Source organism: Sitophilus oryzae, unplaced genomic scaffold (assembly GCF_002938485.1).
Source record: "Sitophilus oryzae breed Bouriz unplaced genomic scaffold, Soryzae_2.0 scaffold_888_pilon_pilon, whole genome shotgun sequence".
NCBI classification, from domain to species: Eukaryota; Metazoa; Arthropoda; class Insecta; order Coleoptera; family Curculionidae; genus Sitophilus; species Sitophilus oryzae.
The window spans coordinates 194,553-221,021 of record NW_022147514.1 but is presented as its reverse complement, the minus strand read 5'-3'; the positions used below and the strand labels follow the sequence as shown (position 1 = coordinate 221,021).

General features: G+C 32.5%; 1 protein-coding gene across 2 annotated transcripts in view; it reads left to right on the top strand.

Annotated features, from left to right (window-relative positions):
• The window catches only part of LOC115890593 (neuroendocrine protein 7B2), a 49,087-nt gene that overhangs the window by 18,714 nt on the left and 3,904 nt on the right, over positions 1–26,469 (top strand). For both annotated transcript variants that reach the window (XM_030910868.1, XM_030910869.1), the window contains exons 4-6: positions 783–988; positions 8,616–8,800; positions 16,929–16,979. In XM_030910868.1, the coding sequence (XP_030766728.1) occupies positions 783–988; positions 8,616–8,800; positions 16,929–16,979 (442 nt within the window). The remainder of the gene's footprint in view (positions 1–782; positions 989–8,615; positions 8,801–16,928; positions 16,980–26,469) is intronic.

Genomic DNA, 26,469 nt, shown 5'->3' with positions numbered 1-26,469 from the left:
GCTTCTTATGTTGAGTGGTTTGAGCAGGATCGTGATTAATCAGTATGTCAGTCACTTTAGGATTTTATATATTAGTATAGATTTATATTCAACCCCCTTGGAACTGGAATTTCGAAAAATCTCTCCTTATCGAACCTCTACACCCTAGAATCAACCTGTATGCCAAAATTGAGCTTCTTATGTTGAGTGGTTTGAGCAGGATCGTGATTAATCAGTATGTCAGTCACTTTAGAATTTTATATATTAGTATAGATTTATATTCAATCATCATCATCATTATTATTCTCAGCTTATTCAACCATTTCCAATTATGGTGTAGCCTTCCTCATATGTGTAGATACTCCTTTTGTAGTTGGCTCGATTGTTGCCTATTGTTAGCTATGTGGGTTCAAGTTATCCCTGCTAATTTCCTAATATCATGGTCCCATCTCAGGTTTTATCTTCCTCTAAGTCTCTTAATTCCTCGTGGGTACCATCCTATAATTTTTGTGGTCCATCTGTCCTCTTTCGTCCGTCCTTCTTGCCAGGTGTCCTACCCATTGACACTTGAGAGATTTGACTCTGTGGGTGACATCTATTACCTGGGTTTTTGTCGTATCCACGCTATTCTTTTACGGTCTTCTATGGTTGTTCCCAGCATATTTCGTTCCTTCTAGCGTTGTGTCAGAATCCAGGTTTCGAATACACATTGGTCGAATGTGTTCTTCTTTAAATCATCAAATTCAATCATAAGATATAAGATATTATGATATATTGAATTAACAATTTCTGTTTTATTGTAGGGATATTAATATGCATCCCAGTATCAGAGACCAGGAGTATATCCAGCATGGTAGCCTGTGGGGCAATCAATACATTTCCGGAGGATCGGGTGATGGAAACCAAATTCTTACTCCCGGATTGAAGATTACCAAGCAAGAGATTAAGACAGATGCTACGTTGCCGGCCTATTGCAATCCACCTAATCCTTGTCCCGTCGGATATAATAGTAAGTTACCGAAAATTGATTTTAATTTATCGTATTACAGATATATCGTGGTCCGAACTGTATTCCGGAAACTTCGGCAGCATATTCTGCAGATATAAAAAAGTACAAAAAAATGTGTATAATTGTATGTCCTAAAATGCTTTGTTTCGGAGATACAGGGTGTAGAAGTTTCATTTTTATTTCAAATTTTTCCAAATAAGTTAAGTAAGAGTTTTTTGACTTGAGAAATTTGATTTTGATATCAATATAACTCCTATTTCTAAGGGGCGCCACTGACATGTGTTTAGACTGTTTTGAAGAGTAATACCGTTTCGTCCGTACCTGTATAAAACTACTGAGTAAAAAATATACGTTTACGACATTTTTTACGTAAAAAGGTCTCTTGGTAAAAATCGCTACGAGTTATGGTTCTCGAGATATTTGGAATCGAAATTATCAATATCCTATCATCATTGATATAAATTAAACACATTGATTACATATACTAAGGGCTGGAAAAGGTTAGTCTTGGGTCGAGATTTCCGTATGTAAGAAGAGTACAATGCGTTTATAATGTACTGAACAAAGAGAGAATAGTAAACACGTTGCCAAACGTATGAAATAAACCGAGAAACTGGACACATTGCTAAGAGACGTGGAAGGGGATATAGCAGATTTGTCACTTGTGTCTAGCCCTAGCAGGCAACTATTAGGCCCGACCAATCACGTTAGAGTTTTTGACAAACACAAATGAATTAACACACTTCAAATAACCACGCTAACCAACCTGATTGGTCAAGCTTAAAAGTTGACTGCTAGGGCTAGACCATAGACTTAAAATAAAATATAGACTACACTATTTACATCTCAACGCGGACAAACAACCTTTTTTGTACACATGTTTACTTCTGGGTACAGTCGACCGAGCCTTCCTCATCCAGCCTATGTTGTCACGTCTTTAATATTATCAATATTTTTTTTTCTTGTTATATACATATATTGAGATATTAATACTACAGTTTAATAAAGTAGGTTTTAATATTCCATAGATGTATTAAATAGTCCTTATACTACTAAATTATAAGTCGGATACTGTTTAATAAGGATAAGTTCTTTACAATATGACAACACCGATTAGAGGCGAGGGAGCCTATTCATTCATTTATTACCTTGTAGTACGTGTCGCACGTGTGCGGTAAAGCTTTGTTGCCGCTATCTCCCCGGCTGTATTAACGCATTCTCTTAGCTTGTAGTCCTTAAGTGTTTATTTTATTGACTTTTTCTGTTCAGGAACTATAAAATATGGTTCGCCAGTGCCAAATTTGCAAGAAATTTGACTTAAATAATCCATTTAAGTCTTGAAACGACTTTGGACCGGTAGGCAACTCTCAATTTACCCATTGGCAGTCAGTGGCGTTGTTGTAGAAAGGCGCTTATTTAGATAATATTTTAGTAAAATGTAAAATCTGAATTTTTTCTTTTACATTACATTATTTACTTACTTACATTGTAACAAAATCATAATTATAACCCTGTTAATATTAATAATGTTTTTATTAAAAATATATTCCGGTTTATTCTAAAATTATCTTCAGAATCTAAAATAACATACAAGAATTTTAAAATGATATTACATTATGAAACAATATTTTTTAATATACCGGGTCGTCTCAAAAGTGGCTCACCCCTATAACTTTTTTATTTTTTCAGATAAAAAAAACAGATTTGTATGTTAGTAGGTATATGACATAAATTAGGATTTATTGACGTATTCAATTGTTTTTGGCTCTTCCTGTTTCACCAAAATGATTACATCTTTTGATTTTTAAAGGCACGCTTGGTATATTGCTACTTTATTCGATAAAAAATGACACTCTGAATAGAATGACATGTCATATGTCAACTTTTGACATTGTCGCTTAAAAATATATCCTATTATAAATTTCAATCCAGGGTGCCATGGTGTTTTTACACTAAGTTTTAATCAAGGAGCCTTGGAAAAATAGTTTTGATCGTCTAATAGGTTTCGTGTCTTGTCTAGGCCGGTTAAAAGATGTACAAATCGTATTTTTAATCATACATATGTCAATTTTTTTAAATGGAATAAGGGTGACTCATTAGCATATTTGAAAAAAGCATTTTTTTATGAATATATTGATACCACACACTTGGTATTTCGAGTCAAATTGTCGTTATGAACTGCGTGTTACAATTACAATTAAACCATATGCGAAAATGTCAAAAGGTGACATATTATATGTCATTCTATTCAGAGTGTCATTTTCTATCGAATAAAGTAGAAATATACCGAGGGTGCCGTTTAAAAATTAAAAGTTATAGTCATTTCCGGTGAAACAGGAAGTGACCAAAAACAATTGAATGCGTCAATCAATCCTAATTTATGTCATATACTAACATGCTAAATCTTGTGTTTTTATTTGAAAATATAAAAAATTATGAGGGATGAGCCACTTTTGGACGCACCCGGTATAATAAAGACAGTACCGAGTTAAATAAATGTAGTATTCATTTTATCCACTTCCTATCATCTTCCTTGCTTTAATGGAACAGATTTATGTTTTCTCTAATTTACATAAGACATCACTTAACCAGAAAAAACATTACAACAATCATATTTTTTTTTCTCTCCCTGTCGCCGACTCTATTATATCTGTGGAATAGATCCTGTTTTGATTAATATTAGGGGTTGTAAATGTTTGACTAAAATTAATAATTTATTATTAATTTCAAAAATTACATAATTTCGATTATAAAATTTCTTCTATAACGTGTATTTTATTATTTTTATCCTTTTTGGACTCTAAGACGTTTTTTCTAAAACTTTTATTTAAAAAACCTGTCCTAAATCTTAATAAAATATAAAAATGTTTAAATACGATATATTTTTAATTTAATTATAGCTTCATTAAAATAAAAAAATTACCCGGCTATGAGACGGAGAGTTCAGGTGTACTTGAGAAACGAAAGACAGTGTTGTGTTTCTCGGCAGAGTCGTCAGGGAACGACCGTTACGACAGAGACAACCTATCTATCGCTCGTGTCGCACTCGTTATAACCTAAAACAATAACACAACAATAACAAGATATTGTCTGACCGCATGTTCCAGCTATTTATGAATGAGATGCTCAGTCTATATTTTATTTTAAGTCTATGGGCTAGACACTTCTGATTTGTCGCAGTTGACCGGTCGACCCAATCAGTACCTCTGTCAGTATTTAAAGTTCTAGGGAAAGGTGTACATCATGGGTTCAGCTTCACGATTTAATTACGTCTCGTGATATTTTTTAGTTTATTTATTAACGAGTTGTTGTAATTTTAGCTAGAAAAAGCTAGAAACACTTGCATTTTTGATAAAAATAAATGGAATTGAGTTAGTGTTCGACAGTGATTGTGCTATTAGAACTCTGAATTCAAAAAGTAATAACTTTTATTAACTCAATATCTATTATAAATAATTGATTGTAATTTTTTTCAAAAACTTTGTTAATATTTCTGCTATATTTTCTTCGCAGACAGTATATGAAAATCTTTATAAATAAAAAAGTTACACGATTGCTGAAAATTGCTATGCACTAAAAGTAAATGGACTGGTTATTTAAATTTTTTGTCGAATTTTTCTTATCAAACCTTGTCGATTTTTTCTTATTTAAATATAATATAAAGGATCCGATCTTCAAAATAAAAAAAAGTTTCTAAAGTGGTTCTTAAGTTATAGCGTGTTATGTGTTAAAAAGTTGAGTTTTTAAATTATCGCGATTACTGACGTTTTCTCATTATAAAAAAATGGACACCTTAAGGATATCCTTATAATTCCATTTCAGATGCTGAGAAACATATCTAACGATTTTATCTAGTTATCTTTTCGAAAAAAGTCTTTTAAAAATAAGCGATTTATGGTCGTGATTTTACTTTAACTGATAGGGAAAGGCATACAGCACACCGTCGAATTTCTCACACTCCGACTTAATAAGATCCCTATGCGATTTACTTCCACACATGTAAATACCGACCCAAAAGTAACAGTTGCCAGCACGGTAGTTATCAGACTGAAATTGGGCAGAACTTGAAATGTTTTTTTTGCCAAAAGTTCAACAGAAACTTTGAAACTGTTTTATCATCATTGTTCCGCAGAAAAATGTATAATTAATTTAAAAAATAAAAGTTTCCCAAATGTATTATTTCAGTCAAATAACCATCTACTCAATGTGTTTATTTTTTGTCAATAATGATATGTATTGACTATTTCCATTTTAAATATCTTGAGGTTGCTCGTAGCAATTTTTACAGATACACTTTTTACGTAAGAAATCACGGAAATGTATATTTTTTTTCACTCAGTAGTTTTATACAGGTGCGGAGATGAAAAGTTATTACACTCCGAAACAATTAAAACACATCTAGGTAGCGGTCGTTACAAATATGAGTCATATTGACATCAAAATCAAATTTCTCATGTCAAAAAACTCCCAGACACCAATTTTCATCCAAATATTGACGTTGCTTCAGAAATGATTTGGAAGAAATCAAAATAAAAATGAAACTTCTACACTCTGTATCTCCGAAACTCAGCATTTTAGGACATACATTCCGAACATACATTAGGACATACATACGAACTTTTTTACTTATTTTTATCTCCAGAATATGCTGCCGAAGTTTACAGTTCGGACCACCCTGTTTTTGAAAATATTTAGTAATTTATTTGTAGTATCAAAATCCTAAAAAAATTCTGTATATTTATTTCTACGGAATTGTTGGAATTCATTAATTCGTTTCAAAAATATGAATCCAAACAAAGAAGTTTTTAAACTTGGTCTTGCTATAAATTATCAATTTGGCGCAATTAAATGAAATAAAATTAATTAATCAGTAATTTCTGATTTTATTTCGAACTTGATATTTTTATCTGAATGTAATCACAGCCTTCCATTTGTAAACTTCCTGGTAATAAAGCGATGATGAATAAATGGCGTTACAAAAAAACGCAAAGCAGCACATGATGAACTAAAATCGGATTACAAATTTAAGGTTTAAATCAAATATTAAAGAATATTTATCTATCTGAGTGACTTACAAGATCACCCTAACGATTTACTTTTATACATGTAAATACCGACCCAAGACTACCTTACTGACGGGGTATGATGAAGCATGTTATTAATTAATTACTATTTCCTTTATCAGAATAATTAGTCATTTATCAACCAAAAAGGAAAAAACCAATAGAAAAGACGTACCTATGTATGTTATCATACAAAAGAGTATACCTACACTTTACAATAACCTGAAACAAGAAATAATTAGACGATTTTGTAGTCGTATTGTGCATATTTTCTCTATGTCTCATTGATCACTCTTGTACACATTTCTCCATGTCTTGTTCGATCATTCTTGCTCTACACTACCTACTGAGCTTTATTAAATTTAAGTGTTTGTAGTTTTATTATTTACATGTATAATAATATATGTAAATTCTATTGACACACACACTGCTCTTTCACACCGGTTCGAGGCCAGATGAGATCGGATATCTCGTGAGTCGCGAAGTCGGTAGGCCATTGAAATTATATGGCCAAGGACCGCGGTTCAGATTCCGCGTAAATAAAGTTGGCCCCGTCCAGATTAGCCTTAAAATAAAAGGAGACGTTAGCTTAAAATAATTTACTTTACTTTTAATTTAATAATTCGTCTCCTCTCGTCTACCAATCTGAAGGTAGTGGGTTCGAATCCCACACCCGGCATTTCATCAGCCGACTATTTTTATTAAAATAAAAATAGTTTAGGTACCTTGGTCGACTCAGCCTTAAATGAGTACTTGGGATTCACAACCCTGAGGTAATAATAGGCGGTTGAAGCATAATGCTAGCCACATTACCTTCCTTGTATACCGAACGGCTCTAGCATGGCTTGTACCTTGCCTACTCCAAAGGCGTTAAACCAGGGCCGTATCTGGAGGGGTGTTTTGGGGGTTCAAACCCCCCTCCGAAATTATGGCCGAAAATTTTTAGAAAGTAATGATCATTAAGTAAGTAAGTAAGTAAGAACGAAACAAAAAAGAAGAAGATGGATGAATATCAATGACTAAAGAATACCAGAACATGTAACGCCCATATACGGGCTGCAGCAGAATTTGTGACCTTAGACGCCAACTTTTTAGACATAACGACATCATCAGCTGGTCATCAGCGAAAATTTTAGCGATTTTTAATAGTTGTAGTAAATGGTTGTGTGTAGTGAACTTTGTATAAACTTTATTACAATGGTAATTTGTTCAGCTTTCAAGTGTAAAAGGCGCAATGATAAGAAAGAGCCAGAAGTTACGTTTTATAGGGAAATAAACAGTACCCTACACCTTTTTAGCGTTTTTTTATTGAATTCGATAATTATTTTTCTGATATTATATGTACTTGATATGTACTATACGTCGATACTAGTTATGTGCCTTTTGTCAATATTTTAATACGTTTTTTCATAATTAATTAGTATATGATACCACCCGATACACCATAGGCGTAGTGAAAACATATAATATCAAAAATATAAATATCCTTCAAGCGGCAATGTTAAGTAAAATATGTGCCACGGCACTGTTTGTAAGAATGGCCACAGTTTGGTCTCGGGTGCTATTTGTCCTTGTATTCTTTAGTCATTGATGTTATACATTATACACCCTAACCTCACTTTTCCACTTTGAAAGCAAATGTCATTTTCGATTTTCGACTTTCAACATTCAAGTGTTTAAAACAGCAAAAGTTTGAGGGAGATTTTGAATGTTGTGTGTTTTGCTGGTCATTAACGTGATTAACGTTTGTTATTGTTCTGCTATTAAACAAATAATTCTTGGACTATGACACTTTAGCGGCAGAAGTAGACTTGTGGCGGCAAAAATGGAAGCAACTACCTGCAGTCGACCGACCTAAAAACGCCGTCGAAACGATAATCGGAGTGTAACCAGTGTATATTTCCAAATATATACATTTTATTAATGATCCTAGCAACTCTACTAGTGTCAACAGCTACACCAGAAAGGTCTTTTTCAACCCTAATGCCGCAGCCGCACATGCGGTATTCGGCGATCTCGGATCGGGGCTTCGCCGATTTCCTATGTGTGTGAATGAGGAAGTCGGACTTCGGCGACTCGATCGGCGGCGAGAACGAGCGCTCGTCTCTATGTTGTTGCTATCAGAGCCCGCATGTGTGGATGGAAAGGCGAAGTCCGATCACTAGCGTTCGGTAGTTGACGAACGCTCGGAGTTCGCTAAATGCCGCATGTGCGGTTGCGGCATAGGGCGAATGAAGGACTTCCTACGTAACTCTACAGGTCAGGAGCGATTGACAGGACTTGCTCTATTAAGCGTACATAGAGAAATAAATATCGATATCGAAGAGGTAGTCAATCGTTTTCCAGTTTATCCTTTAAGATTAATAATTTTACCTGTTACTTTTTAAAATTTTATTTTCAATTAAGATTTGAGTGTAGCCCAAAGCGATTTTTTATTATGCTTTTTTCCTAGCAGCTTTTGTACCCCCCCTCCAAGCCAACCCCCGAAATTTTGGTCTAGATACGGCCCTGCGTTAAACGCTATACACGGGAGCTATTATTATTATTATATTTAATAATTGTAGATAATCAAGGATGTTTGGAAAACTTTGAAAACACCGCTGCTTATAGCCGCAGCTACCAGGCAATGCAGGATTGTATGTGCGACACCGAACACATGTTCGACTGTCCCAGCGTTAACAACCCGATGGAAGATCCAATGGATGTGGCTCGCGTTGATTTTGGTCGTTTTCTACAACAATCGTTGAAGGTAAGGTGAATAACCTAGGGGAGATGTTGACCAAATGGTTCATGAGAAATAATATACAGGATGAGTTAATCCTACGATGTTCTCTATGGGTATTTCGGAAAGTCCTGAAGATAGAGAGTCGGTTAAATGGAGAAAGAATTGCAGTTTTATGGGGTCAGAAATATGCGCCGTTCAGATTTTTGAAAAAGTTCATTGCTTACTAGATATTTTTAAAAAAAAACAAATTTTGGCTATTTTAAAAATTGTCCTTAATTCTATTATAATCTATTTTAGTTAGACAAAAAGTTTTCAGATAATCACATTCCTAATGAATTTGTGTTCTCCGTTTTTTTCTGAAGCCCGTCATTTTTGACATATGACACAAACATATGTTTTTTTTTAAATGGAACCATAGTTGGCCATGACTTCATAAAAAAGTTCATATTTTCTTATGATTTATAACTTATAAAAAGACAAAATATATTATTAAACGGCTCTTTAAAATTTACATTACACAAACTAAACCTTAAAATAATATCACTACGTACAATATGTTATTTTAGAAACTGTTCAAAAAATCCGCCATTGTTTTGAGTACATAAATGCATCTTTTTAAAACTGAATTTTTAGCTATTCTTACAGAACGACTGGTCGAGTTAATTAAACTTTCTGTACTTTATTATTATTTATTCTATAAGTTTTTATTATTTATTCTATAAGTTTAGTACAGGAGAATAAGTAATAATAAGCTATCTGAGCTGAATTATATAGACTCAGGGATAGAAAGAGGTGGACCAATTGCATGGGCCTCCTCGATCACCTGACGTATCCATTTTAGATTTTTTATGAGGTATGGTTAACAACAAGGTTTACAAAAGAACTTATGAATTAAGAGAGACACTCGAAGAGGCAGTACAGGAGAATAAGTAATAATAAGCTATCTGAGCGTATATATACCACCATTATAGAAGTTAAAATATTTTCCTCAAATACATCCTCGTACATAATTTAGGTTTGCAAACTTAAAAAAGTTTTTTATTCTAGAAGCTACAGATGCCTTCCATTACTTCACCATCTCAAACCATCTTATTAATTGTTTATTGTTTTATGTTTTGTTACATTGCATCATGATCAATGACCATACACACACAATAGATGCAACGCAAATTTTGTTTGCCGTGTGATTTGATTACAAAATGGAAATTTCAAATTATTGTGTAAGAGACAAGCGTTATAAAATAATTTATCCAAATAATTCGAATACGTACCCGGTTTCCTTCACCCGCCTTCAAAAGCGTCAGCAACAAAATTCACGTGAGGGCGCCACATTACGGGCAACAAAAATGATCAAAATTGGGTTTGTAGAGGGTCGGGCGTCACAAAATTGCGACCATGTTTTTTAATATTTTGAAATAATTTTTCTTTCACTTTATTAAGGAAGCTTCCGGACATGTTCGTAATTAGTTTTAAAATCGATTTGAATACATTTAATGCTAAAAAAATTACTTATAAAATCATCTTTTTTAGGGCGTTTTAGGGGTAAATTTGAAACAGTTTGAGTTGAGTTTGGGGAAGGAAATATAATTATAAGCACGTCTTAAGATGTATACAAACAAATAAAAAAAGATTCGTGAAGAAAGGTCACATGGTTTTTGCAGCATTTTGTGACAGCCAAACCCTTACAAAAGCTAGGCTAGCGCCAGTGGGAAGGAGAGCCTTAATTTAATTTACAACGTTTGAGTCTTTGGTTTGGATGTGACAGTTTCCGTGGAAACTGTTTGGATCACGGGGATGTCACTTGTATGGGAAAACAGGCAACAGTCAAATTTAAACGTGCCAGGACCAACGACAAAGAAAGCAACATCTGCCAGGCATTGGCTTTCTTTGTCACTCACATTGTTTAAATCATGATACCGCGGCCATTTTGCCAACAAAGAAGCTGGCCGGCTGTCCTGGCAAGTGATTTAAAACAATTTTGCTTTTTACAATATTAAATTACCATTTGGATGTATTTAATGCGATTATTCAATTAACTGGTAAGTCAGAAATTACACACAAATACTTTATTCGTAAATACAACTAAGATGTAAACGTAGTTTTGTATTTTTAGATTTCAACTTTTGCAAAGACCCGCCGATAGAACTTGCCTGGCAGCGTACCTGTTTAATTAAACGTATTATTTCCTGATAATAATATCAAAACACGTAAGTACCTCTATAATTTATGATGAAAAATGATTTTGATTATGTTTTATATTATTTAAATACTTTATAACCTCAAATAATAGTAAGATCCTTGTTTATATCGCACAGCCCGTTCAAAACTGTATTGTCTTCAAAAAATGTTTACAGAACAAACAATTATTACAAAAACAATGTCCTTTTAATCTGATTTATACCTCAGAAGGATGCCAGTTAAATTTTTATTAAATCAACATTACATTATTTGGCCATTAATATGCAAAAAGGAGCATATTGCGTTAACTTAAATTTTCTTTTACTTCTCCTGACAATGTTCTCTATATTCTCTATTTTGAGTTAGTAAACTTTTGAACGGGATGTGCGATATATAAAATACATAATATATCCAAGGGCATGATCTGATAAAAGTATTTTTTGATGCATTTTTTGGTTGTTTATGCACATTGGCTTGGTTTATGTTTTATTCAGCTTATATTTATTTGGTATAACAGTTTTTTTTGCCTTTGGAATGGCATGCATTGAGGCTAGATAGTGTTTCATTAGACCATTAAAGAAATTTAAATTAGCATATATTTTTTGTGATGTTAGTGTGTTATCATGATACAGGTAGTTGTATCATAGTGCCTTATGCATGTTATTTACCTATTATATACTTATGTATTATCAGTAAATAGATGATAATATACTACTAAAATGTCTTTTTAATAGTATGTTTATCTGTCCAATTCACTAGTTATTTGCAAAATGTATTTTGAACTAATTTAAGTCATTAATTGATCATCTTTCTTTTTCAGGTTCCGGGATATTCTTTTTCATTGTTAATATATATATATATATATATATATATATATATATATATATATATATATATATATATATATATATATATATATATATATATATATATATATATATATATATATATATATATATATATATATATATTTCAATATTATTGTAATATAAATCGCAGCTCTAAAAAAATAAATGATATTGTTTACTAATGTGTAATTTATTTACTATGAATTATGAACTGAAAATAATAAGCCTTTTAATAATATTGATTTGCTGTGTAAAGTTAATAAACATATTTTTAATACATTAAATTATATTAAAGTAATAAAATATGTTTATTAACTTTAAACAGTAAGTCAGTGATTCTTATAAAAATATTTTTTTAAAAATTTCCCCTCTTTTAAGCCCCGCCCCTCCAATTCCCCTCAATTTCGCTAGTACTGCCAGGCGACACCAGGTGGCGTCTGTTTCCATTTTTTAACATGAAGTTAGCATTTCTTTAATGTACCTATTCTCTGGTTTGGATGAATTTGTTTCCGTGTCTAACTAAGTGAAATTAGTCAAGAAAGATAAGAATCGGCTATAACTCAGTAATTTTGTGAAAAAGACATATTATAGCTTATATCGCTGAAAAGCTTAAAAAATGGCGCTTTTCATGAAGTCATGGCTAACTATGGTTTCCATTTAAAAAAACGTATGTTTGTGTAATATGTCAAAAATGACACGCTTTAGAAAAAAATCGGAGAACACAAGCGCATTAAGGATGCGATTATCTACAAATTTTATCTGAAAACTTTTTGTCTAAAATAGATTATAATGGAATTAGGGACAATTTTTAAAATAGCTAAAATTTGTTTTTTTCGAAATATCTAGTAAGCCATGAACTTTTTCAAAAATCTGAAAGGCGTATATTTATGACCCCACAAAACTGCAATTCTTTCCCCATTTAACCGACTCCCTATCTCCAGTAGTTTCCGAGATACCCATATAGGGAACATCGTAGGAAACTCACCCTGTATAACCCTTTTATGTAATTCAATATTTCATATTCAGGGTGGTGGCAATTTCGAGGCTCGACATTGGTGTTTCGGAAACTATAAAATATAGGAATTCGGTTAAATGAAAAAAACGTTGCGTTATTAGAAGTTTGACAAACGCCTGCAAAGAAAACCCCGATATCTTGATTAGTTTCCGATTTATACCAAAAAATGAAAAACTACTTTTATTATAAACGACAATATTTTCAAAGCTATTGTATCTGTTATATTTTATATTTTATTAGGTCCGAAATAAAGTTAGTTTCAATATTATCAGGTTAATCTCGATATAATGTTATAAAACAAAATCAAACCCGAACGTTAACTTATTAATGTTGATATTAACTCATATTTACTCATTTCGAACTTTAACCATAACATATCTATTGTAGCGTAAATTGATAGTTTTACTTTTTTGAACACAGTCAATTAAATGCCGTTTTATTGAAATTTTCTAAGCCTTCTAGATTTCGCAAAAATCAAGTTTCTGTTTTCTTATGGACGCCATTTAATATTTTTATACCATTACACAGCGCAGGAAAAATTCTACACGGTCCTTTCCAATTTTGATCTTTAATATCCAAAATCTCTAGATTTTTTTTAAATATACCCAACCTTGGAAATCGAATTGACACTTTATAGGACAGTAATCTAATTTTTATATACATTATTACGTGGCACGCGCAAAGATAGTATAGTAGATATGTAGAATTCTCGCTAGAGTCAACAAAATGTAGACATAGTGCGAGGATATTGGCTTTTGTTAAAGATATTGTTCTCTTACTACTTTGTTCTCAGATACTAGCTTTTGTTAAAGCCCTGAGACTGTATGATGAGTTATAACTCGTTATAACTCAAGAAAGGGGAACACACAATAGATCTGTAAGGTCGCGGTGATAAACTCCCCTCCTAAAAATTCTACATTCTAGTGCGAGGAAATCCAATATCGTCGTCGTTGTCAAAGATATGAAAAAAATTAGATTTATACTTACAGATGTTGCATGATTTATAAAGGAGCATATCATATTATATAAAGTTTTAAGTTTTTTAAATTGCACCCCACATTTTTCCCTATAGATTTGGATTCAGCATAATATTCTGCTATAGTACGCTAGTTTTATTTCCAGCATTATGCGGTGTTACCATTCTAGTTCATATTTACTTAAACTTTGGTTAGAAACACTATATCCAAAAAACACTATATACAGTTTCCTAAACACCAAGGATAACAGAATAAACTCGCGAGGAAAATTTACATTTCTTATACACTGTAATTTTTATGATGTCGCCAACATTGCAATATTTAAATGCTATATCTCAATTTTTTAAATGCAACACCCTGTATATTAGTTTTCTTTCCGACGCAGAATTAAAAAGTGAACATTTTTTGTATTTAAAGTGTACCTAAATTTGTAACGCTTTTGTAAATATTCACTGTATTATATTAGATATGGCTCTTTCAACAGTAATTTAGATTAGTCTGTGTTTTTTATCAAAGCCACCTAATGATCTTTGTCAGGTATTTTACCGTTGAAAATCCTATGTTCAATGTTGTAGTTGAATTGGAACATAGTAATATTTACATTAAAAAATATGTAGATTTTACTAATAACAGAGTCAAAAAAATAGTAAATTTATTAGAAGAAAAAGAACGGCTAAAACAGAATTTAGATCAAATATTTTGTGTTAGTATAAATATCATTGTGACGGAACTATTGTGAAGAAACTGTTGTGACAGAAAGCACTATGTTTTTGAGAGCCGAAGGCGAAGATATTTTTGTCTTTGGCTCTGTTAATCGCTCAATGTTTTGTTAATTAATTATTTATTTCTGCTGTTACAGCAAAACTGGGAAGTGATATCCATTAAGTTAATTAAGTTATTTTTGTCTTTGGCGCTTTTAGTCGTTTAATATTTAGTTATTTAGTGATTTATTTCTGTTATTAGGATAACTTGGGAGTTAGTAGTTTGACTACAATACAATACAGGGCGAGTCTTAATAAATGCAAGTATTTTCATGGCTGTTATCTATTACATAATTTCTCAGCATTAGTTTAAATTTCTTTCTTTTAAATTTCCCTGTATATTTTTAGAACTGTCTGTTCACCGCAAAATTTCCCCCACGGTATAATTTTTTAATCTCTGATATTACCATGGTTACATTACTAAAAGGGATGCAGTATTGCCACTTCCTACATGACCTATATTTCTAATTATTTATACGAGAAAATGCCACTAACAAGTAAAAAAAATTGCAAATTTTCAATTTTTTTTGCCAAAAAAAATCTTGTAGACTTGTTTCTGAGGTCGAAACATACTACCCCTAAAAATACTTACCCTGCATAGTTATAAGTATTTTTTCAGATCCATCTAATGGTTTTTAGTTTTGTCTCTTAGTATAAGTTTGTATAAGGGTGCAGAAGTAATAAAACATTTCGAATAATCTGCAAAACCGTTAAATATATTTATTTAAATACTATAAATACAAAAAAAAATCCAAAAATATTTATTTTTTAGCTCTTTAGCTCTCATATACCTAAAAAATACAAAATACTCCTTCTAAAAGGAAGCGAGAAAAAAATATATTTAATAGTTTAGAAAATAATAATTTGACATTGACAAAATTATAAAATGACAACGTACTTTATGTTGTCTTGTGTATGTATGGGGGGGCGGGGGTGTCTATCGATTGCGAACTAACTAAATAGTTACTATTTACTAATTTTGAAAAGTTCTTTTTAAGATCAAAAAAGGTAAAACTAAAACCTAAACTGTCATTTGAGATTAAACGGGAAGTTCTAAATAATGTTGCCTATTCTAAACAAGAAAAATTAATTTATAAGTTTTATAACATCTCGAATTAAATTAGCACGAAAAGAATATTTCTGTTTGCTGTAGGTAATTTTCTCAGGGAAAATACGTAAACAAAAATGACTTTTTAAGTCAAAAAAAGTCAAAAGGACAAGTTATTCCAAACAAGGACTGTCCTTTTCAAAAAAGGACAGGTGACAACCCTAGGTATTTCTGGAATGGAAATTTAATGGCAAATCTATAACTTTATTTTGAAAATATGTTCCGGCCACCTATGTTTACAAAAATATCTCAAATGTGCTTTACCATTGCCTCCATATTCTAAAAAAAAATGAAAGAAAAGTCACCAACCATTGAAACCTAATATAGAACTGTTTCGGCATCTTGAGTCACCCTGTAAATATTCAAGTAACTGAAAGTTTATATAGAAGTAACTGAAAATATTTATATTCTTCAAACTGTGCTGAAAGTTTAAATTGAAAATCGACGTTGGAGCGATTTTCGAAAACTACTAACGTTTCAACATAAGTATATATGTGGGATATTAATTATATTATTATATTAGACCTTATAACAAAAGTCATCTGACGAAAAAGTGTTAATATAGTATATTAATATGGAGTAAAAATTTTACTAATTACTTTACTTTTACTTTACTAATTAAATTCGTTCCAAAAAACGATACGCCACTGGCCATTAGAACAATTCAAATGCGCCTAGTTGCCGGGGTCGGAAATTTTAGACATCTCTGTCTCTTCTGTCCTTGTTTGACACATTGGAATGTTTGATACACTACCAACGAGTATTTATGAATGAGATGTTCGGTCTAGCTTTATAATGTCTTTGGTTTCGACCATTTTTTTGGCCTTCATCAGAGTCCAAGAACGTAGATCATAGAAAGAAACTTTATAAAAAACAATCACGGAACACATTTAACAAATAGGACGGTTGCGAATTTTCAAACATATTTTTTAATTTTACTATACGGCCAACGACCTACATACCTCATGTTGGTCACGAAGGGACGCGACGAAGGAAGGAAGTGAAGTAGCGAAGTGTGAGTATGGGGCTTAACGACGATGCACCACTCAGCATATCTACATTATACTGAATTTGATTTTTATCGTCGTTGAGTTTGCTGAAACGACTCGTGAAAAACTTTTGTGGGTATCATTTTGCTACTGTCTAATATAATCTTTTTAAATAATTACAAGAACATGAACATCAAGGAAATGATTATTTCTTATTATCACTTCTGTGACGTGATATTTGATAAAATACATTAAAAGTAATATTCTTCTTTTTAGATGAATCCGCATAAAAGTTTGATCGCCAAAAAGTATCATACTTCTGAAAAGGTAAGAATATTTATGTAATATAATATATAATTTTGTTTTAATGTTAGAAAATTAAATAGAAATTTTAGTGATTGTTTCTTTTGGATTTTATTTTTACTGGTTTGTATAAGCAAAAAAATCTGAATTTGCTTGGTATATTTTTTGTATTAGCACACAACTTGTTTCAGTAGCCCAAAATTTTTAAGTAAATTTTGCAAAATGCCCTAAAACTAAAAAAAAAATAATTTATGTTTTATCCTTATCTCCATCTATATATATATTTTTAGCAAAAAACTAAAAAAAAATGGAGGAATCACGTAAAGTACGTTAATTTCTGCAAAAATTTCATTTTCAGCGCCATTCAATTATAATTTACGAATTTTCGGGGATTAATACTGAAATGGCCGAATTTAAATGATCGCATGCGGCTATGTGAATTGCTGATAGAATACTGTACGCACCGTGAAATTTCAATCCTTAGTATCGAAATCAGTCAACATTATTCAATGTCGAACGGTCAATAGGTTCAAATTTTGCTTTATTTCTCAGACACAATACAACAGTGACAACAGTAAAATAATCAAAGTTAGAAACGAACACTACGTCAATAATTAATTTTTGAACTTTTTTTTTAATCATACAACATCCAGTATTCATAATTCGTATTGCTAATTTATTTAACGAAGTTTATTAATACAAAAAACAACACCAACTCTCGAATCACTAAAAGAACTTGGAAGAAAATTATAATAAATTGAAAAAAAAATGAAGACTTTAACCTCCTGTAGCTACGAAACAAACCAGAATCGGACCCATTTTAATATGCAAAATCTTATTTTTACGTGAGGAATCTCCCCTCTTATTTCTCTTATTTCTGAAATCGACTCCTATAATTTTACAAAGTTAAAAAACCTATTTCAACATGAAAAAAAATTGTGTGTGCACTATATGCCCATATTTGTGAACAAGTGAAATTTCTGTCCGCCTGTCTGTTCGTCCGTCCTTCTCTGTCCGTCTATCCGTCTGTCTATCTGTACACCCTGTGTGCACGTCGCTTACATAGCCTACCCACCAAATTTGGTCGCAATCGGACGATATCAACTTTCTTACGATCGGACGACAAAATTAAATGTAAGGCCGGATTCTCACCAAATCGGACCGACCATAATCGTCCTGATCCAGATCGATTCGATCGATTGTGGTCGTTCTGACCGAAATCGATTGAATGTGTTCATCGGATTGCATCGGGACGATTATGGTCAGATTTATTTTAAAGTTGAGATACTTAGTCTCCTCCAAGATGTCGTCAAGTGAAGACAAAGTTGTTGTAGCACTCGCGTATATAAGACGAAGACGCCGCCGTCGTCGCCGGTTTTGGGTACATCCGTACCGGGTGTCCCACTAAGAATAGCTCTCGGCTGTACCTCGGAAAGTATTAGCCGTAGGGCTTACGGAAAAAAAAAATATTTACAACTAAAGGGGCTATGAGAAATTGCTGGAAATTATTTTCAAGTTTGTAAAACGGCCGCTAGGTGGCGCAACTGCTATGGAAAATAAGAAAATAGTTTTTTTACAGAATTTTGCCTAGATAATGGGTACTATAAATAATAGCTTCATAATCTTCAGTAAATTTTGGATTTTTTTGTTAGAACCATTTTCCCCTATCTCCTAAAATAAAGTGGTGGGGGAAGGTTAGATCTATCTTTATTTAAATGTTAATAACTCCGGACTGGATGATCAGAATCCAACAAACTAGGGCTTGTTTAAAAGAGCGTTTCTTACTCTATATTATACCATAAAAATAATAATAATAATAATAATAATAAGGTTTTGAACGTAGACGCTAGGGGGCGCTTTCTTACAATTTAACAAACATAGCGCGTTTTTTCAAAAAAATTAAATACGATAGTATGTGTTATTTTAGCTGATAGTAAAGAGTAGTAAAAGCTTAAAAAGTCAGCGAAAACCGCATCTTGATATCTTCTTTTAAACCGAAGATATTAGCAAAATTAAAATATATACCAAAAATTAAGCCGTTAATTACCTTATTTTTACAATACAGTATCAGTAGCCCTCTCTTGATTAGGCCCATTCTAACAAAAAAATAAGTTAGAAACAGTTAGTTTATTTTAATCTCCATCTCTATATATATTTTTAGCAAAAAACTAAAAAAAATGGAGGAATCACGTAAAGTACGTTAATTTCTGCAAAAATTTAATTTTCAGCGCCATTCAATTATAATTTACGAATTTTCGGGGATTAATACTGAAATGCCGAATTTAAATGATCGCATGCGGCTATGTGAATTGCTGATAGAATACTGTACGCACCGTGAAATTTCAATCCTTAGTATCGAAATCAGTCAACATTATTCAATGTCGAACGGTCAATAGGTTCAAATTTTGCTTTATTTCTCAGACACAATACAACAGTGACAACAGTAAAATAATCAAGGCTAGAAACGAACACTACGTCAATAATTAATTTTTGAACTTTTTTTTTAATCATACAACATCCAGTATTTATAATTCGTATTGCTAATTTATTTAACGAAGTTTATTAATACAAAAAAACAACACCAACTCTCGAATCACTAAAAGAACTTGGAAGAAAATTATAATAAATTGAAAAAAAAAATGAAGACTTTAACCTCCTGTAGCTACGAAACAAACCAGAATCGGACGCATTTTAATATGAAAAATCTTATTTTTACTTGAGGAATCTCCCCTCTTATTTCTCATATTTCCGAAAAATCGACTCCTATTATTTTGGAAAGTTAAAAAACCTATTTCAACATGAAAAAAAATTGTGTGTGCACTGTGCCCATATTTGTGAACAAGTGAAATTTCTGTCCGCCTGTCTGTTCGTCCGTCCTTCTCTGTCCGTCTATCCGTCTGTCTATCTGTACACCCTGTGTGCACGTCGCCTACCCACCAAATTTGGTCGCAATCGGACGACATCAACTTTCTTACGATCGGACGACAAAATTAAATGCAAGGCCGGATTCTCACCAAATCGGACCGACCATAATCGTCCTGATCCAGATCGATTCGATCGATTGTGGTCGTTCCGACCGAAAATATATAATAATAATATAATAAAAATAATAATAATAATAATAAGGTTTTGAACGTATACGCTAGGGGGCGCTTTCTTACAATTTAACAAACATAGAGCGTTGTTTCAAAAAAATTAAATACGATAGTATGTGTTTCTTTAGCTGATAGTAAAGAGTAGTAAAAGCTTAAAAAGTCAGCGAATACCGCATCTTCATATCTTCTTTTAAACCGAAGATATTAGCAAAATTAAAATAAATACCAAAAAATAAGCCGTTAATTACCTTATTTTTACAATACAGTATCAGTAGCCCTCTTGATTAGGCCCATTCTAACAAAAAAATAAGAAAGAAACAGTTAGTTTATTTTAAAATCGCCGAAATACCAGAATACCATAATACCAAATGTATTAATATCTGATAATTAAGATGTTAATAATAGTGAACAAGAAACGATGATTCAGTGAAGTCGTGGTAGGCTTTGGAAAAAAGTTCCTTTTCGCGTAATAGTGTAAACGTCAAATTGTTATTAGATCAACATTTTGATAGTTTTAGCAGCGTTTTTTTTATCTTTTAAATGCTTTTTCAAAATGCCTTTATTATTTGAAGTAGTTGAACTTGTTGGGGCATTTTGAAAAAGCAATCAAAAGATAAAAAACGCTGCTAAGACTATCAAAATGTTGATCTAATAACAATTTGACGTTTATACTATTACGTAAAAAGCAACTTTTTTCCAAAGCCCATTACTTCACTGAATCATCGTTTCTTTTTCACTATTATTAATATCTTAATTATTAGATATTAATACATCTGATATTATGATATTCTGGTATATCGTCGATTTTAAAATAAACTAACTGTTTCTATCTTATTTTTAGGTTAGAATGGACATAATCAAAAGGGCTACTATACCGTGTTGTAAAAATAAGGTAATTAAGGCCTTATTTTTTGGTATTTATTATAATTTTGCTAATATCTTCGGTTTGAAAGAAGATATCAAGATGCGCTTTTTTTGCCGACTTTTAAAGTTTTTACTACTCTTTACTATCAGCTAAAATTACATATACTATTGCATTTAATTTTTTGGAAAAAACGCGCTAGCGTCTACTTTCAAAAGCTTATTATTATTGTTTATACGGTACAATATAGAGTAAGAAACGCTCTTTTAAACGAGCCCTCGCTTGTTGGATTCCGATCATCCAGTCCAGAGTTATTAATATTCAAATAAAAACAGATCTAACCTTCTTCCACCACATTATTTTGGTAGATAGATTAGGGAAAATGGCTCTAACAAAAAATATTCAGAATTTACTGAAGATTATGAAGCTGTTACTTATAGTACACCTTATCTAGGCAAAATTGTGTAAAAACTCCATTTTCTTATTTTTTGTTGCAGTTGCGCCCCCTAGCGGTCGTTCTACAAACTTGCAAGTAATTCCTAGCAATTTCCCATAGCCTCTTTAGTTATAAATATTTTTTTCCGCAGCCGCTACTGCTAATACTTTCCGAGATATAGCCGAGAGCTATTTTTAGTGGGACACCCTGTACATAGCGGAAAATCAAAACAGAGGTGCTTTCATTTGCGCTCGTGAATTGGCATACCACAACGACAAGTTCAAAACTATGTACCGCATGTCGAAAGATAGCTTTAACCTCCTATGTAATATGGTGCGGCAGTATATTTCCAAACGAGATACAAATTAGAAATTACAGAAAATGTGTGTCAGTGGAAGAAGTAACTGCCGACTGCCGACCAAAGACGTTGCAAGCAGCGTTGCGTACGACTAATATCGCCCGATTAAAATCGGTCACGACTGAAATCTTGTCAGTGCACAGTGGTTCCCAGATAGGTCATTACTTAGAAATATCAGTTTCAAAATGTTTGCATGAAACTGTTGCTAATACTTTTCTTATATTCCCCTGTAAACGATACATAATAAATAACACAATCAAGTAAGCCTAGTGTAGCGCTTTTTTAATTAGAAATGTCACATTTTTGCTAATGGTCATAGATAAATGCAACAAGTTTAGATTGGAAAGCTCGTAAAAATTTTAGGTCGCGAAATTATTTTGGGTCGCGACCGTTATACGCGATCTGGCGCTACTATAGCGGTCGCTAAGAACAACGGCAAACAAAAACAGAAATAATTTTCTCTTGTCAAAGTCAGAATCTTCAAAAATCATAATAATCTTTCAAAATCTAAACCGCTCTCATTAAAGAAATTCCGAAAAGTATTTATAGCGTCCATTTTCAAAGTAATTATTGCTATCTTGTGAGTTCAATTCAAGTTTTATTTACTCCAACCGGTGATAATTGTGAAAAAGTGGCATTAAAAACTTAAAAAGCTGTGCTGTGAACTGTGAACTGCAAAAACCATCGTGGATCGTGGCATAACGTCGGTTTCCAATGTTTCATAGGTATTTCATACATGCGTCCTTATATAAAATAAAGTTTATTGTATGCAACACACTGTATTTTATTTACAAAATTAAACGAAAATAATAATAAATTTGAATAAACAATATTTGGCGATATAATTCCGGAAAAAGCCGAACCGCTCCGAAATTTTCAAAAGTTTTGGGTCGCGACCGTTGCAAGAATAGCGCCAAACAGTGTTTACATTGTCCTTATGGGCACTTTCCAATCTAAACTTGTTTCATTTATCTATGGCTAATGGTATCAAGCTGACATAAACAGTTGTCAGATAACGCCAATTAATTACTTATTTTATTAAAATTGATAAAAGCTGTTGCCTTTTCTGTAATGGACGTTCGAAAAGAAGGTAAAAAGAACTGTTTTTTTTCTATTTTTCACTTAATTAAACCTAAGTAATATTAGTTTATGGCAATTTATTTGAAGGCATCAAAAATAGTATTTTTACATTTTTGCTTGTCACTCTTTAAGACTTTTAACTACTTTCCCTTTCAAATCCTCTTAAAGGGCATGATAATACTTGTTGCTTAAAGTATATTGCATACAAATTAATTGCCACTGGCTGCCGCGAATTGCCGCCGGATCTTATACCGGGTGATTAAAGATTGACATTTTGTCTTAAAATAAAAGTAACTTATTTGTTTCCCTTCCTGTCAACTTATTTGGTGGACACACTGTATATCAATTGACAGTAAAATTGTATTTATAAAATGAAACAACTGTCTCTTTAATTTTTTCAACATTTAAAATAAATTAGACCTCTTCAATATGAAAAAACATGTACATATGTGCAAACATAATCTGTATACCTTTCCGAATAGTTAGAACTTAAAATGCAAATCACACGAACTGGGCCCAATTTTTTTAATACATATTACATTAAATCTTCTATATACATTTATTTAGCATTTGTTATCAATTTCTATTAAAAAAGGTGCAGTCAAGCTATATCTAGATATCTAACAGTTATGACCGCGCAGCTAATTAAGGGGAACCACTGTGCAGTGGGCACGTACCTATTTGCGCTTAGGTGCAAGATCTTCGGCGCGCGATCTAAATCTGGACGATTGGGGTCGGTCCGATCGGGTGATAATAAAAATAAATAATCCGGCCTAACAGTGACACGTATCCTACATGGTCAAGTTGGCCTTGGTCCTATCTATGGGCATACCTAATTTCATTAATCGGACGATTTTTTCGCCATTTATGATGGGGTTTCATACTGCCCGAAACGTCATCAAAATATCATATAGGGCCCGAGTTGCGACGCTCCAAAGACCTATTAAATCGGACGATTTTTTCGCCATTGATGATGGAGTTTCATAGTGCATGAAACATCGCCAAAATATCATGAAAAGATGGGCCCTTCGATACTTTTTTTGATTTACATTCCGAGTTTCGACTTAGTTTCAACCCCCTAGCTCACATCATCCCGAGTTACGACACTGAACAAGTTACGACATCACAGAACCCGAGTTACGACACTCCAAAGACTATCTCTTCCTCGTTGGCTTACCACTTTCTCTATCGTTACCACTTTTGTGACGCGTGTCATGCGCTAGGTCGTGTGTCGCGGCCTTGAATTTTTACTCCCATCGCGCTTAAAGAGGTTTCACTTGAAAAATCAAAACAAAATTAGATGTTATCCATGGCTAACTATAAATTCTAACATTTGGGAGTTTTGCGATATTGGATTTGATGAAGGAATTTATATGTTGAGTAAGCACATATTTTATGAAACACCCTGTATGTGCAGAATTTTAAATGACATTTTGTATATTTTTTACATCTTCGCATATAACTTTCATTTAAACGAATCTTTTCCAATGAGTAGGAAACATGTTTGTTTTGTACAAACCTTTTGAAAGGACAGAGTTTGTTCATTTTATAACATATTTTTATACCTATATTTTTTATCATATTCACTTTGTATATATATATTTTTCTACAGGTAGTCTCGCACAAATAAACGTAATTTAATAGGATTTTCCTTATTCTCGAATATCACAAAAGAGATAGACTTGAATCTTATTTTTGCAATTGTCCAAAAATATGGTAAATCCTAAAATCCAATTAGAACTACCTTTATTAGTAGGCATTATTATCGTTTTGTTTATCTCTAACAAAAGTAATACGTTTGTGTAGTAGAATGTAGAATGTTTAGGAGGGGAGTTAATCACCGCGACTTTACAGATCTATTGTGTGTTCCCCTTTTAATTTCAAAGTAGTTTATTTATTTTACAAAGAAATAAGTTGGTGCAACTGGAACGCATAGCAGGAAATATTTAAAATTTGACTGAAAGTGATTACTTCAAAATATTGTGAAAAAAACTGTATAAAACTGAAAAAATGTAATCGAGTTATTTTATTTAATAAAAACGGTATATGTTAATACAAAACAAACAAGAACAAGACACTACATACCAAAAAAATATAAAAAAGAACTATTATTTACTTTCAAGCTTTATGAAACTACCCGCATTTATGATTATATTTATCAATATAACTTATGTACAAATACAAATTTGTAATATTTCACAGGAATAAATAAAACAACATAGGTAAATAAAACAAACTATTTTATTAATAATAACACCTACCAAATTTTATACCTTAAAGGTTGATTAATTAACTTTAATCATAATTTTTTTAAACCAGTACCTTTTGACATTATTTTTCTGCAGTACTAAAATCCATTATTTACCTATCGTGTGATGTCGATATTTTACAGCTACTCCAGTTTTTAGTATGTGTTTAGTTTGATCCTTCTACCATATACGAGATGCACTTATCTACGACGAAATGGTGTACAAACTTTATCGATGGCAACTTCATTGGTGTATAAGACTTTCTGCCTGGGCAGCGAGTATTAACCATAAACTGTGCTCTGGGTCTACAGTTAATTTTCACTCGATTTTTCCTCCAATTGACTTCAAAAGACACAAAACACACGTAATAATACGAATCAAAAATGCATCATCTTCCAAAAACGCAGGGTATTTAAATAAAAGACACAAAATTATAACCTATAATTTGGCAAGACTTTGACAAGCGTCAAAAAATGACAAAATCTACAGGCGAGTTCATACGCATCGGCGTCCGTTTGTCGTTCATCGTTCCGTCAAACCAATAAAATTGAAATACGATCTGTCATTTTTTAAATAAACCAATAAAACTGGTTAAAAACAACAAGACACGACGCATGACGGATTTATATTTAAACCCATCCATAGATAACTTAAAAATTATTAGAAACTTTTTTTAGTAAAATAATTAGATTGGTATGGGACATCATCTGCTTTTCTTCTGTCATCGTCTGTCGAAATATTACCTGAGAAAAAAAACAGCGTATATATCTAGATATCTAACAGTTATGACCGCGCAGCTAATTAAGGGGAACCACTGTGCAGTGGGCACGTACCTATTTGCGCTTAGGTGAAAGATCTTCGTCGCGCGATCTAAATCTGGACGATTGGGGTCGGTCCGATCGGGTGATAATAAAAATAAATAATCCGGCCTAACAGTGACACGTATCGTACATGGTCAAGTTGGCCTTGGTCCTATCTATGGGCATACCAAATTTCATTAATCGGACGATTTTTTCGCCATTTATGATGGGGTTTCATACTGCCCGAAACGTCGTCAAAATATCATATAGGGCCCGAGTTGCGACGCTCCAAAGACCTATTAAATCGGACGATTTTTTCGCCATTGATGATAGAGTTTCATAGTGCATGAAACATCGCCAAAATATCATGAAAAGATGGGCTCTTCGATACTTTTTTTGATTTACATTCCGAGTTTCGACTTAGTTTCAACCCCCTAGCTCACATAAGACACGAGTTACGACACTCCAAAGACTATCTCTTCCTCGTTGGCTTACCACTTTCTCTATCGGTACCACTTTTGTGACGCATGTCATGCGCTAGCTCGTGTGTCGCGGCCTTGAATTTTTACTCCCATCGCGCTTAAAGAGGTTTCACTTGAAAAATCAAAACAAAATTTTATCCATGGCTAACTAT